We start from the raw sequence: 16,142 nt of genomic DNA on the forward strand, positions 1-16,142 counted from the left end.
TGCCAAAACAAATCTCTCATCATGATTTATAACTTCCAATAACTTTTTTTTTTTTTTGCTTATTAAACGTTTCGTCTAGATCTTGCGAAACATGTAAAGATTGAGCACAAATAATTGGTTTTCAGTTGCTCACTGCCACTTAGCTTGTGTCAGTATGTCTTCTCAGAAATGTAGAAAAGAAATCTTGACAGTACTGGGCAAGCGTTGAAAGGATTGTTCACCAAGATTATTTTATCATTTACTCTTCCCCATGTTGTTCCAAACCCATATGCGTTTCTATATGTCGAACAATAAAAAAGATATTTTGAAGAAAATATTGAGGGAAAAAATACTATGGCAGTCAACTCACATTCTTCGGAATTTCTTCTTTTGTGTTCAGCAGAAGGAAGAAACTCATACTGGATTGGAACAACTTGAGGAAAACGACGACAGAATTTTCGTTTTTGGGTAACCTACCCCTTAAACATAATGGAACATGAATAATGGGAAAAATATTCATTTGTTGGTTGAGCCTGCTCTATATCTTTCATCAGCTCGAGAGATTTTCTCTGATATTAAAAAGCCAGTTAAGAGAATATGCAGTATGTAAGAAAACCTGTATATTTATTTTATTATTATCGTACATGTTTAGACACAATCTGTTAGCTTTTTCATTTCAGCTAACGTAAATAATTAAGCCAGACTTTCAAAATCCAGCTGCTCAGTCAGTGCCCCCGACTCTCTCTCTCTCTTTCTCTCAGTCTTTCTCTCTCCTGTTCTAAGTGAATGGGAGGGGCGCAGAAATCCTCGGCGTGTATAAGAAGTGCAGTTCTCACAAGCAGGGATTTTACACAGCAACTCAGGACGAACGAAATGAGCTGCCCCAGAGCCGCTACAAAATGCTGGATGGACACCTTCTCCTGGGATGGTTATCATTTACCATTATAGTGCATCTGATCAGCTTGCCTGGACCGAGCACAGCTTACTTCGGGTAGGCAGAAGAACTTTCTCCTCAATCTTTAAAATGTTTTTCAAGCCTCAAGTTTGTAATGAATAGAATTGATGAATCAAAGACCAGAAAACAAATACAACGCAATTTAGGAAATGTCATGTAGCCTGAACTTCTCTCCATAACAACCTAGTTGCGATTCAGTCTGAGTGATGTTCACGTTATAGAATGTTTGCATGAAATCTCCGGTTAATAGCTTATTTGCAAATTCAATAAATATGCGCTTATTTGCAAGTTCATTCAATGCGGCATATCAGGCCATTTATCAATGTCCTAATTCAATAGCGTGTTTTGAATGGCAGGTACTAGCCGGTCAGGTTTGTCTTTCATAGATGCTTGTAGAGGAATGAAAACAGACACGAGCAGCTCTCAACAGCTGTTAACAATAAAGCTACGAAGATCTCTAACCTGGTGGCCAAAACGTCTGTTCAGATCGCAGATAATATTTCTTCATCCAGCATAAACACTCGTTTTGGCACCCCCATCGCTCGCTCGCTCGCTAAGTTTAATAAGCGCAAGTTCAAGAATGTGTGTTGAATTTACAGTTTCCCCAGTTCCCCCCTATAAACATTCCCCTAGCATAATTTTAATTGAGGTAATTGTGATACCGCGGGAACGCCTTTGGAATATGTTCCTCTATGACGCGTGCATTACTTCTTATTGATATTCTTCCATTACGCGCCTTCATGTTTCGAGAAGCATGTGTTTAACTTTTAATCATCGTCCTTAAATCATTGTCACTTGTATCAACAAGTTTGAAATCGAGTAAATCAGAGAATTCGACTGTTATGAAAGCCTTTAATATACAGACAAAGAATATGTAAGTGTTACAATGACAATTCTGATCAAAATGATCATGTGCAATCTGAAATTACTGGACATAATCCACAAACAGGTGGAACACAGAATTAGTAGTGATGCACAAGACAGAAAAGTTTTCACCGAAGGTCATGACACGGTATCGTTATTTCTCTTGGCTCAACGGTGATGGAAGAATCTGTGTAAAAAGGTGTGCTAAGGAGAGGATATTGTTAGGGCAAATCAAGGGCCAGGGCGGGAGTGGCTCCCTCAGGCCCCATTGAACATTATGAAGCAGTAAACCGGTTTGTTGGGCTGCAGTGGTTGTAGACTGGGTCTAAGCCTACTCTACCCCCTCTTAGGAAGTCAATAAATTTAATAAATGCTGGCCTGTGTTCGCATGGGTGGGACAGTACTTTATATAAGGATTTATAGCCTCCATTATTTGATCTGAAAGATTGTTATCAATACTTGAGAATATTTTCCCCTTGTTTTTTTGGCACATTTAATGGAAAACGATAAACTACAATGTCTGATAATGAGCAGATATGCGGTGTCAAGAGGCTGTGTCTAATAAACGCCTGGATATTTTTAACATTCAATTTGTCACGCGTATGTGAGACTAACTAGCCATTGTTTAGAAGTGCTCAAAGTTTGCCAGTTTCAGCACTTTGTCTACTTTGACGGAAACCGCTTGTACTTCCATGTTATCGGGTCATGAAAACAAACTATAGGAAACTCATTAGCGATATATTTCACTATGGCATTATGGGTGTTCTTTCTTATCTCACACAATGAGTGTTAATTGTGAATGCTGATATGGGTGTCAACTCTACACTCAAAGAGGGGGGCAACTCTTCAAGACAAGGACACAATCGCAAATCAAACAAGTCATTTCAACCTTGTGCCAGAAAAAGCATGAAACCATTACCTTCTGACATGTTGTCACACTTGCTGCCACTAACGCGCAAATAAATACCTTCCATGAGGCGAATGCATCTTCTGGCCACTGATTTACTTAAATAGAGGGTCAATGTTGCATACCCAATTTCCCCAGTGCGGTGGAGCATATGTGAAACCTAAACACAGTCTCTGTTTGACCTCGGTCTGTGTCTCTGAGGGTTGGGTGGGATTCCTTGCCTAGCTGAGCCCGCTGCTGAAATTGTCATCCTGGCCACAAGAATGCAAAGCCTTAGTTTTTACCACCCGTCCCCTCCAGCCTGTAGCGGCAGGTGCCCAGTGTTTATTTCAGCTGTGTCTCATTCAACGGCAGCCCCAAGGAGACCAGGTTCGGTTGGTTGGGGACAAAATGGTGGTGGAACAATACGGCAATACGGGGGCCGTGCACTTTTTGTCTAGGTGTAGCGCTCACCTCAAACAGCCTGAGGGACGAAAGGGGAAGAGGTTACATGCTGGGAAAACATGGGGAAAACAAGCCTTGAATATCTGTGGAATGAGATTCTTTTGTACCTGGCTTTGACAAGTTTATGCAGATCTCCTGAGGAAGCCAGCCTGGGGTCACATGTGGGGAACTGCTGTCCTAAAAGCAACCTGAATTGAAATTGAGGGTGAATATGTAGACTAGTTATTGCCATCTTAATTATGATACTACACATGCAAATGATGTACGATGTGTTTACATATGAAAAGCCCAAAACTGTTGCAATAAGTTCTCAGCAATAAGTTTTCTGATCATTTCTTGTCATTTGAAAGGCAGAATGGTGAAATGCAATTGACCTATTAACAAGGAACTATTCAAATCTTTATCAGTTGATAAGGTTAAAGAGTCACAGACACTTTTTTTAAACACCAGTTGTTTCAAATGCTGAAGATGTTGGCTGCAACAACATGCATGTGTATGTGCATTATAACCCTATAATAAAGGTTCAAAAAGTTCTGGTTCTGGTGTAGTTCTGTCCCCTTGAACCCAGTCAGAACCCAGTCAGAACAGGCTCAAGTCTTCCACAGTATTTCTATCCTTCCACCTCTGGCCTCATACATTTGTAGATCTGCAATTAAAGCTGTGCATCACTTCTCATGCAATTCATCTGTCATTTAACTAAATAACGAGCCATGTTTTGTCACAACCTGTCCATCATTAGGTCTAGCAGTGCTTGCAGTGCCTGATGTTTCCACCAGGGGGTGGAGTCACTACTGTAAAAGCGCCCTGCTCTTCAATCATCATCTGCTGCTTTATGAAACCTTAGCACAGTGGGAAATGAGTGGCAAAAACAGATATGAGCACAGAGAGCTGTGCGACGAGGATACAGGGAGAAGGTCAACAGAGCAGCAGTTTTATTCAAAGGTAGTTGTGGTCAGTTTGATCTGTTTGCAATGGCATTTTTTTGGCCGCGACTCTCAGGAAAGCCCCGGTGCAGCAGCAGTTTGCTGCATAAGACTTCAGATTAAATCTCCCGACTAGACTTGGGCTTGGGAATGTTGATGAGAGCGGCTGCCTGAGCTGCGGTGGATCGCCTTTCAGTGCCGGAGAATAGCAGTGTCTGCAACTGAAGATCCTCACATGTGACCACTTCCTATACACACCCACGAACGTTTTACTGAATCGTATGCATATTTTCTTTACGTGAAACTTAAAATGTGTTTCACTTCTCTAAAGGTACACCTCCACCGAAGTGCGTATCACTGCTGGGCAGCTTAACATAGTGTAGCATTTCTACAATAAACACACTTAAGATTATGAACATTTCTTTGGCTTTCATGACATTTCACTCGAACCACTTGAAAAACATAAATCCGTGTCTCTATATTTCTACCGGTTTGTTTTTCCTCAATGGCTTTCTCGACAAGCTGTGAGAATGGCTTCTCCCGCAGGAGTCATCCCAACCCTGCCTTGATTATATGGTATTATTGCTCTGGGGAATGTCTTTAAATGTGTTTGGCACACTTGCATCCAAATGGCTCAATATTCTGGTAGTATGGCTCCGACCACAGCTTGGAGGTCTGCCTCGATTTTTTAAGAGAGGGCGGGTCCGCTCCTGCCATAACCCAGTCAGCGGTGTGTTTTGTAGATATGTAGGCTGTTGTTGGGAATGCAGTGATGGGCATCGCAGACAGGCGCGCACTGCCAGGCAAAACCGGAAAGCCAATACGGAATCTGAATAGCTTTTGGTGGTCAAGGATTGATGAAATGACGTTAATTAGTGGCACTACCATGTCATGTGTTTTCCGTCTCCCACCGCAGGCCGTTTTCCGCCACAAAGGGCTTTGGGTGGACTCGGGGCCAAAATGATCAGTGACTACAGCCAAGATTAGATGACTGAAAAACCATAAGATGACTGTAAAAACCCTGAGCTATGAACCATACATGCACATTTATTACAAGAACTGGGTGTTGATGTCAAAACAGTAGGCAAGGCAAACCAAGAATGTACCTTGAGTTCATGCTTTTTCCGTTTCATTGCATCAAACTGGGAGTTTTTAATTAAAGTTGTTTGCCTTTTCATATAGTCCGTTACAACCGCGCTGCCTCAATAACGTGAACAAACAAACAAAAACACACAACCACAGATGAACGTCTCAGTAGATGGTTTTGCTAGGGTAAATTATGTGCCTGAATCAGCCTTCAGTTTTTAAGACTAAAGGGAACAATATACTGCTAAATTATTTGATAGCAAATCTGTGATTTGAATAAATATATAATAGATGTTTTTGGCTATGGTAACCAAGTACTTCAACTGGTTCCTCTAGACACTTTCATGAGAGTCTCTAATATGTAAGAAAAGATACATAATCTCCGCCAGCAGCAACTATAAATAACCAACTAATATAGTTTGCATTCAAAGATTAATTGGTTCTGTAAAAGCAATTTTGGTCTTTGGTACCTCAAGGCACCAGCTGTAGTACAAGGTACACTTAGAGTTTACGAGAGTCTCTAATATGCAGGAAAAGCTATATAATTTCTGTCAGCAGCAAATATAAATAACTGTAACTAACATAGCTGTCATTTTAAGATTAATTGGTTTCGTAAAAGACATTTTGGCCTTCTGTTTGGAATGAAGATGATCAATGTATCAGCGCACCCATAGAATCAGTGTCACAGATGCTGTGTCATTATATTGTCACGGAGCTTACAGTAAGAACCATAAATGCTATGTTACTGAGCCCCACAGTCAAAGCATGTTAGGATTCCCATCTCCTCGAGTCCATTTTTATGCTTTTATGGTCAGGACAAACACATCATTAAGGTCTATGTTTGCATGCTTTTAGAAAAGGCTTTTAGTGGAAGCCCAAATGAGAGAGTGGAGCAGCTCTCGTACCTGTCACTGGCTGCTGGGGTTGTCAGTGCCATGGTGTGAGGTCGATAGGTAGAGTCATGTGGAGCTCTGTGGTGCACCCATGCTGTGCCAGTCACACAGTCACCATCGCTGAGCAGCTGACCTGGGTCGAGCCCCGTGGTTAAACCTCTTACTAATGCTAACCACACGCACGGTACTGTACGCACCAACCTACAGTGTGTGTCCTACTCTACTACCTCTACACTTAGAGATAAGTTATTTTCTAAGATATTGTGGCCTGTTAATATAAAAAAGTCACTTTTTATCATCTGAAAAGCACCAAAGTTCCAAAGCGACTTATATAATGCAATTAACGTCAAACGCAAAACATGAGCAAGGCACACACATTTGGATTCCTGCTGAATGAGTGAGGTACGTTTGCCCACGTTTATTTGTATAGCACATTTCCCACTCAGGTAGTTTCATTTTTGGCCAACACTGTATTTTGATGGTCTCCTTTAGACATTCTGTTGACTGTAAGTAACTTTGTAACCACATGCCAGCTATACCAGATGTTAAGAGTATTAGTAGACTGTTACTTAAAGGAGAACTCCACTTCCAGAACAACAATTTACAAATAATGTACTCACCCCCTTGCTGTTTATATTATGTGTAGTTGATTTAGAAATGACACTATAATTTATGTTTGTTTTATACTTATATTTTTAATTCCTGTTGTTTTACTGTTTGGTAAAAAGATTTGCTATGGAGTTGAGAGAAACGTTTCATTTTATTTACCGGTATAATGTAATAATAAAAAGTAACTTGTACACTAATGCAACTTATCTGTGTTTTCTTTTCCTCTCAACAATGCAGTTTTGACCTGATGTGACTAATAGTCATTTTCCGGAAAATACTTTATCAACCTACAATAAAACTTCAGTGGATTCAGTTTTATTCAATTAATTACTCATCAGATTCTTCCAAGACAAAGCCTTATTAGCAGTGTTATCCACATTAATTATATTAATCGTGCTCCACAAAAGAAAATTCACTTACTATTGAACAGGTATTCAAAATGATTTAATTTGTTAAATACTTAACTTGTACCGCACCATTTGTGCTACAGGCATGAACGATACCTCAAATCACGTGTTGTGTTGAGGAAAGGCATACTACTACTTTTCCAAAGACTGTTGCACTTACTGTTAGTGCATCTCAACAATTGACGACGCTGATATTTAATTAAAACACCACTGAGAAATCCCCCTAAGAAATAGTTTTCCGTTGGGTCGTGCTAAGCATTGTCCATTAACTTTTCCTTTGGATATTACACCTGGTTACAGCTGTAGTAGACTGGCAACTCTGTTAATGATTTTAAGTACATACTTGTGTGACCTTGCCAAACAAAATATTAGTGCCGAGTGAATAAACATCTCATCCTCACCCATCTGGCCCCACTAGCACATGGAAAACACTTTACTTTGCGAAATGTTTCAAACATGCTGGATTGTCTATCCGTGTCCGATTGATTTTTAGCCATCCTGTGTGTGTACATCTGCAGTTTTCCTGTGTTCTATCGTGACTAGAACTGACAAGTTTACAACATGATATTTCTCAACATCTCAGCTATTGTGCCAGTTGACTGGTGTCGGGAATCCGGAGAGTAAGTCTCATTAGACAGCCACAGCCCACAGTGACTCTAAAGGTCATGGTGACTCGTTCACATCCTGTGTGTGTCACTCAACTGTTGCCGTCATGTCCCGTCATCTTCTTGCTATTTGGGAGCACTTTGTTCTTGCGAGGCAGACAGTTTGCTGGTGAATTCATAGATAATTTTAGGGGTGCAGACTGTGTTCATGAAGATTTGTCATCTTATAGAACAGTTTCTGTATGCTGACTGGCTTTGAGTAGTCAAAAAAATTATATTCATGGAAGTGATTACAATGCTTTTTGTTAAAATTGTGTTCAGGTCCCACTGAAATCAAAATTGAAGTATTTTGGCTTTTAGTAGAAATATGTTAGCCTAAAAGTTATCTATAAGCTAGTGTGCTCCAAAACAATGACAAAATTTGCATTTACAAGATATAAGCATTCAAAACGTACTGTTTCTAACTTCCGCAAATATAGATAAACACCCTGCACTTCAGCTTCTCATCAAAATTTCTGTTCAATCAAATGCTCTCTAGAATCCGAAGCATCCCACCCCCTATACTATAAATAGACGCTGAAGTTGTTGAAATTAAAGGAGAAGTCCACTTCCAGAACAACAATTTACAAATAATTTACTCACCCCCTTGTCATCCAAGATGTTCATGTCTTTCTGTCTTCAGTCGTAAAGAAGTGATGGTTTTTGAGGAAAGCATTTCAGGATTTTTCTTCATATAACGGACTTGATTGGTGCCCCGATTTTAAACTTCCAAAATGTAGTTTAAATGCAACTTCAAAGGGCTCTAAACGATCCCAGCCGAGGAAGAAGGGTCTTATCTAACGAAACCATTTTTTTTTTCGAAAAATAAAAATTTGTATACTTTTTAAGCACAAAAGCTTGTGTAGCACAGACTCTGGGATGCATGTTCACGTACTATTGAATCATGTCGAAAGGTCATTTCGAACGTAGGCGGAACTACAGACCCAGTGTTTACAAAGCAAACGCGCAAAGACTAAGAAAGTGCAAGTAAGTCAAACGGCAATTCTGAAGTTGTAGGAAAAAATAAGATGGAGTTTTTCGCCATACTCCACCTTTTTTTAGCCGGAGTACACAGACGATGAACTTAGATGTGATTCGTAGTAGTGATGGGAAGTTTGGATCGTTTTACTGACTTGGACCTTTGAGTCTCGTTCAGCAAAATGAACGATTTTCGTTCATTTCATTCATTTTAGCAGAATATAATTAAAATGTTACGTGTTACTTCCCTAACACATCTACTGCTTACACAAACGTTGATCACACTACAAACAAGACAAAACTGTAATGCTATAAGTAACCGAAAGGTTAGTCTATGATTAGCTCACCTCACCTCTTATCTGACAAGTTTTCGGGTTTAAGTCGTTCGTTCATCACGTGACAGCACCATAAGATGAACGAACGACCCGAAAAATCCGAAGACTCGAAACAGATGAACTAATTCCAGTACAGAACCTAATAGGATGTTGCGCATGCGCGACTGAACAAATCACTCCCCAAGACGACTCGTTCTTCAAAATGAACGAATCGTTCAAGAACGACCCATTACTAATTCGTAACATCATGAATGCGCATCGCAGAGCCTGTTCTACATCAGCTTTTGTGCTTAAAAAAGTATACCAATTTTTATTTTTTGAAAAAAATCTTTTCGCTAGATAAGACCCTTCTTCCTTGGCTGGGATCGTTTAGAGCCCTTTGAAGCTGCATTTAAACTGCATTTTGAAAGTTCAAAATCGGGGCACCAATCAAGTCCATTATACGAAGAAAAATCCTGAAATGCTTTCCTAAAAGAACATAATTTCTTTACGACTGAAGACAGAAAGAAAAGATGAACATCTTGGATGACAAGCGGGTGAGTAAATTATTTGTAAATTGTTGTTCTGGAAGTGGAGTTCTCCTTTAAGTTACATATTTTAAATCATCAACAAAATCTGAGATGAACTGCCTTGTGAATGTTGTCTCTTATGCTCAAATAGAGTTTAAAAAGCTTATTTTTCAAGCTAGACCAGCCAATGCGCATGCGCAGCCACAACACGCTTATGCATGTGCATGCGCATTGGCCGGTCCAGCATCAGGTTTCTATGGGAACTGGTACTTCTAACAGCTGCTGCAGTGACGCAAAGACTTTACCAATCGACGATTGGTTCCTTCATTTAGAAGGCGGGACTATTCCATCAAATTGCACATTGCAGTTTCTCCCATTTATTAAGTATAGGAGTGAACTGTCTTTGCATTTCTGTAGTCTTCTATACTCTCAAAATTATAGATTTTTCTTTTATGCCCAAAATCATACGGGTATTAAGTAAAGATCATTTTCAATGAATGTATTTTGTGAATTTCCTACCATAAATATATCCAAACTTAATTTTTAATTAGTAATATGCATTGCTAAGAACTCCATTTGGACAACTTTTAAAGGTGATTTTCTCAAAATTTTGATTATTTTGCACCCTCAGATTACAGATATTCAAATAGTTGTGTCTTGGACAAATATTGTCCTATCCTAACTAACCATACATGAATAGAAAACTTAACAAAATTGACCCATATGACTGGTTTTGTGGTCCAGGGTCACATATTTGATTAAAGCTTTCTCATTGAACGCACCACTCTTTTATTTTGTCGTCAGTAAAGATATTGGCTAAATGCATCTTTTGGGAGACTTTTATCTCTGCAGTGGACACTGAGACTCAAATTGCATTCAAACCAGTGTACATATAAAATAAATGTTGTCTGATAGTAAGTAGTACATGTAGTACAACCAGTTACTGCTCTCCTAACATAGCCCCTATAACACCGGTATACTTATCACTCCTTTTCAATTCCTTCACAATTTGGAAACTCATAAACAATAAACACATCCAGTAAGTGTTACGATATATCCACCTGTCAAACCAGTAATCACTAACCTGTAATGCTAACCGCACCCCACAGGTAAACATTCGCTTGAGCATGATCATTATGAAGGGAGTCATTAAGATTTTTTGGCTGCCACACGTGGGGGCGGAAAGATGTAAAACAGGCTGCCACTGCTGCTTGGCTGGATCTACCACTATTGCTTTCCTCCTGGGTCAAGCCAGCCAAACTCTAGATGGGACTCCAGCACTGCTTTCTGAGGGAGATGTTCTTCTATCCCTGAAGTAGGAGGAGTTGTTTTTCAGTACCCAGTAGAGAAGGTGTTCTTTTTCTAGTGGAGTGTTTCTCGGGCCCCTCACCTCCTGGAGGAGCTGTTCTGACAACAAAGTCAGATCAGACAGGGTCAGGGTTGGAGGCCACAGGTTCATTTCACTGACACTGAGCAGATATTGTGCAATTACGATTTGCTCACTATCTTTCTGGTATCTATAACATGCATTGCAATGTGTGAAATGTCATTAAAGCATCTTGAAGCACTCTGTCTGAATGAGCATCACGGACTAATGCTAAATCCATCTTGCTGACACATCTGTTGAGAGTTGGCTACGATTGCCATGTTTTTGTCCAGAGAATTGAAGAAGTGCATTCCAAGCCAAATCAGAAACACGAATGGACTCCTCGAAGGTTTTTGTTTGGCTTGTGCGAGTAACTCACACTTTTCCTCACATCTGTCTTTGTTTTGGGTTACTGTGGTAGACAGCTGGGGGGGTGGAGGGGGGTGTCTGAGAAAAGGCTTTGTTTGGGGTCAACAGCTGGGGGGAATGATTGGCATGCATTTGAAGTAATTGGGGACCCTGACTTGCCAGCCGGGAGACCACACAACCAGCAAGCCCAAACGCGTTGAAAGCAAGTTCGCTTTGTCTAGGTTAACTGCCTTGTGTGTGAGGACTTGTTTTTGTGGTGGGACCAAAGCAGTGACATTGAGTTTTGCTGTGTAGTTTGTTTGCGGATATTTGCTATAAACACTATAACTTTTAAACTTTTTTTTAACTTTTAAGTGCTCCCAAAAAGAAAAAATAAGCAACAGTATTTAAAGAAATATGAAAATGAAAATGTACTCACCCTCAGGCTGTCCAAGATATAGAGTTTGTTTCTTCATTGGAACACATTTTGAGAAATTTAGCATTACATCACTTGCTCATCAATGGATCCTCATTCCCATCAGAATGAGAGTCCAAACAGCTGATAAAAACATCACAATAATCCACATGACTCCAGTCCATCAATTAACGTCTCGTGAAGTGAAAAGCTGCTTGTTTGTGATAAACATATTCATCATTAAGACATTTTAATGAAGTAGTCCTAAGGATTTATTAAATCATGAATGGTCTGAGTACATCTTCAGCAATGATTCTATTTTGGATGAGCTATTCTTGTCACTAATAGTGACACTTCAAGTACAAATTAAAACATTTGTTGCATGCTAAATAGAGATGGCGTCTAATACTGCCACAAGTCATGGTCGGGAGTCAGGGAGGCTGGAGAACCAAATGAAGCTGGAGGGGACTGAGGACCAAGGCAGAGCCCAGTGGAGCCAAAGGGATTTCTGAAAGCCAGAAAGTCCAAGTTGGAGCCAGGGAGTCAGGGAGAGCAAGTAGGGAAGGAGGAGTCAGAAGGTTGGATAGGATCCTTCCGGAAAGTGTTCGGAATCACAAAAAGCTCGAATGGAACTGGCAGGGAGAGAGCCATCTTGGGGATGGGAACATAGTCAGCAACATAGTCAAAAATTTGAGATGGTCCTCACTGCAGAACACAAGATTCAGGGGGCGAGGTTGGACTCAGATCCAACTCCTCCCACCTTACTTATACCTAAACCTACCCGTCTTCACCCCCGATCCTTAAACCCACCCATCTCCACCCCTTAGATGTGGATCGAACCCTGCCCCCTGGATCTTGTGTTCTGCAGTGAGGGGCTACTGGACAATTTGGCAAACATCAGCTCCACAATGAACATGGCATCAGGCTCTGCTTCTGGAATGGAAGTTCTCCATGGCGGAAACGGTCTTTGGCTTTGTGGTGGGTGTGGGCTCTGGCTCTATGACCATGGTGGGTGTGGGCTGTGGCTGTGGATCTGTTGCAGGCATGGGCTCAGACTCTAGGTCGTGGCAGGCTTGGGGAGAGGCTGGATGATTTCAGGAGGGTGAACTGGGACTGGTGCAGACACTGGGGGGAGTTGAGATCCTCCTCTCTCTGAAGTATGCACAAAGGACATGCACCCAGTTCAACTAAGGATCTCTGAGCAGATATGCTTTAAGTCCTGTTTAAGTCCTGTTGTCTCAGCATTAAGTCCTGTTCGGGAAAAACGCAGATGCTGTCTCTGGTGTAGTGGACAAGGTGGGCCACATCTAAAAAATCCTGTGTGTTTTCCTTGTGGAATCCCCTGTCAGAGAAGGAGAATTCGTACTGCTGTTGGATCCATTTTTAAGGTCCTTTGCAATGCAGTTGCAATTTTTAAAAAACCATTTAAAATGAATGTAAAATGTAATACCAAATAACTGTAGTTCAAATGAACTTTTTAACTGTAGTTAAACATGTACTTTAAAAGTACTTTGCTATGTTAGATAACACAAACAAAATAAGTGTACCATTTTAAAGCACAGCAAAATATTATTATAACCGTGATTTAAAATGACTTTAGAATAAAACTTTTAATTTGACATTGTTACAAAAAGTGCACTTTTTAAAAGTGTGTTAAAGTTCATGATAATTTGCTCACCCCCATGCCATTCAGGATGTTCAGGTCTTTCTTTCTTCAGTTGCAAAGAAATTAAGGTTTTTGAGGAAAACATTTCAGGATTTTTCTCCATATAGTGGATTTCGAAGGTGGCTTAGGGATGAAGGTCCAAATTGCAGTTCCAGTGCAGCTTCAAAGGGCTCTACACAATTACTGCCAAGCAATAAGGGTCTTATCTAGTGAAATAATTGTTTTCTTTAAAAAATACAAATTTATATACTTTTTATCTACAAATGCTCGTCTTGCACTAGCTCTACGATGCACATGCTCGCCTTGCACGCAGGCATAAATCACGTTGGAAAAGTCACATGTGGTTAGTTCTTTGTCTGTGTACTTAGGTTCAAAAAAGTTGGGGAGGACGAAATAATGCTAATTTTCCTCCAACCTCAAAATCGTCCGACATCATTGCTTTACCTTTTTTTTTCATAAAGGGTGTTTGACTTTCTTTGCACGTTCGCATTGTAAACACTGGGTCGCTACTTCCGCCTTACGTCACGCATGCATGCGTGAGGTCGAGCTAGTGCAAGACAAGCATTAGTGGTTAAAAAGTATATAAATTTGTATATTTCACCAGATAAGACCCTTATTCCTCGTCTGGGATTGTGTAGAGCCCTTTGAAGCTGCATTAAAACTGCAATTAAGACCTTCAACCCATTGGCCACCATTGTCCATTATATGGAGAAAAATCCTGGAATGTTTTCCTCAAAAACGTTTCATTTCATTTCTTTTCGGCTGAAGAAAGAAAGACATGAACATCTTGGATGACATGAGGGTGAGTAAATTATCAGTACACTTAAATGTCATTTTATTTCATTAATATTATCAGCAAGTACATTTTTTAAAGTAAACTTGAAAGATTTGAAGGCATGTTGAAGGTCCCGGGAGTGATGTAAGCATACGATAAACAAGCTCCTCTCGAACTTTTGTTTAGTAGTCCATATCTCAAACTGTCAGGATTTTCAGCGTGATTAGTTATGCTGTGTCTCTTCACATCTGTTTTCTATAATCTCTCTCCCATAATACGAACAACATCAGGTTTTTAATGTTATCCACTGACCTTTCCTCTCCCACGGGAGCTTTTTCTTTTCCCAAATGATCTCTTCTCTTCTGACATCATGTTGTTCGTGAGCCAAACAATTTCATAGCTCACATGCAACACTTACCGTTATGGTGCATGCAAAGAACTGTTTAACAGAAGGTCATGATCTTGAGCTTGTGAATGGAATGTCACTCATTTGTCATGTAGTGGACAGCAAGCAGAGAGAATGGCAAAGTTTGAAACCTCGTTTCCACACAGCGGTGTGGAAAAGTTGCAATTCAGTGTGGTCGTGTTTCCGTGGACAACATAAACAGATGTCTTTTGCATTCAGATAAGAGCTCTTGAGGAGAAGCAACTGATTCTTATCCCCAAGTGTGAACAATAGTAAATTCCTTAGTCCCTTGCCTTTCAATATGTCTGATAGAGAACAGCCACACTTAACACAGTATATATAAACATAGCGATTAAAATATATGGGTGAAAGTTAACACAACTGCCATAGTAACCTCCAACTCAATTGCTTTGCATTTATACATTTTATGCACTTCTTTCTTTATCCATAAATAGGTATTCATTTTTTAGTTGTGTTAGATACTCTCGTCTGTTTTTTGTTAATAAAATTCCTTTTATTACACTTGTGTCTTCCTTGTGTCGATAAGTAAGAGGCCAGATTGGTCAGCTGACAAACTTTCTCCAATTTGCAATTGATTTACTTCCTTGACTGTTCTTTTACTGTTAAGGTGAAATTCTTTAGCTGGTACCCGAGGTAAAAGAGAGAAAGGAGTCATCTGACACTCTCACACTCACCTTAAAGTGACATGTGAGCAAAACATTAATTTGGTACCACATGTGAGAACCAATACAGTCATGTGCTGTCAGTATGTCATGAGCAAATCCTCATGTTTACAGACAAGGGGGTAATTTGCTGTAGAGTTGTGGCTTTCTCTGCATCTCAGTTTTATCTTCTGTGGTGCTCATCCATTATTCCTTTTATTGACATTTTATTATTCATAAACACTGTACTGCAAGGTCTAATCACAAATATGCTGAACAGATGGATAACAGAGTTTAGAACAAATAACAACTTTAAGGAACCTGGCAAGAACCTCCAGAGTGTGTAATGAACCATTTTAGTTCAACCCTCACCACGGAAAATGCATATGACGGTTATGTCACGGGTAATATGAAGTGCTGACAGTAATAAAAAAGGGGCAAACAAGCCCCAGAGCGCTGAGTGACAGAACTGCAGCAAAGACTCTTGTGAGAGAGCATGATGGAAAAAGCCAAGTGGTGAAAAATCATGCAACCCTAAAGATAACACACCATCTCATGCCGTACATGAACACCTGTAATAAAATCTGTAAATGGTCTGGGACTCATAATAAGAGTCAGGTCAAATTTATTTGTATAATTTGTAAAATCTTTTCAAAAGAAGCTTTACAGTAAGTCATAATGTTACGCCTGTAATGTGTTTAACACAGATCGCTTTTAGAGCTGGTTGATATGGCAATGGTATAAATGATTCTCCAAATACAGATCTAGCTATAGTGTATTTATTGTATTAACTGATACATCGCCTGAACATTCTAATGTAGGTCTATTGTTTTTACTGGAGGAGCAATTCATGAGGTTTGATTAAATATTACAAGGACAATTTTGTTGTCAAAACATAGATAGATGTCGTAACTCGACCCTCTTGTGAACGTGCATTTGGCAGTGATAATGGTTTATAAAGTTTTAAAGAG

At 39.9% G+C, this 16,142-nt stretch overlaps 1 protein-coding gene across 1 annotated transcript in view; it reads left to right on the forward strand.

Moving 5' to 3' along the window:
• Window positions 1-765: 765 nt before the first annotated feature.
• Window positions 766-16,142, forward strand: part of wnt9a (wingless-type MMTV integration site family, member 9A) — a 37,974-nt gene continuing 22,597 nt past the window's right edge. Inside the window, 2 exon segments of the mRNA XM_051093561.1 lie at window positions 766-789; window positions 792-970. Of these exon segments, the coding sequence (XP_050949518.1) occupies window positions 766-789; window positions 792-970 (203 nt within the window).

The sequence above is a fragment of the Labeo rohita genome, chromosome 2, assembly GCF_022985175.1.
Source record: "Labeo rohita strain BAU-BD-2019 chromosome 2, IGBB_LRoh.1.0, whole genome shotgun sequence".
NCBI lineage: Eukaryota > Metazoa > Chordata > Actinopteri > Cypriniformes > Cyprinidae > Labeo > Labeo rohita.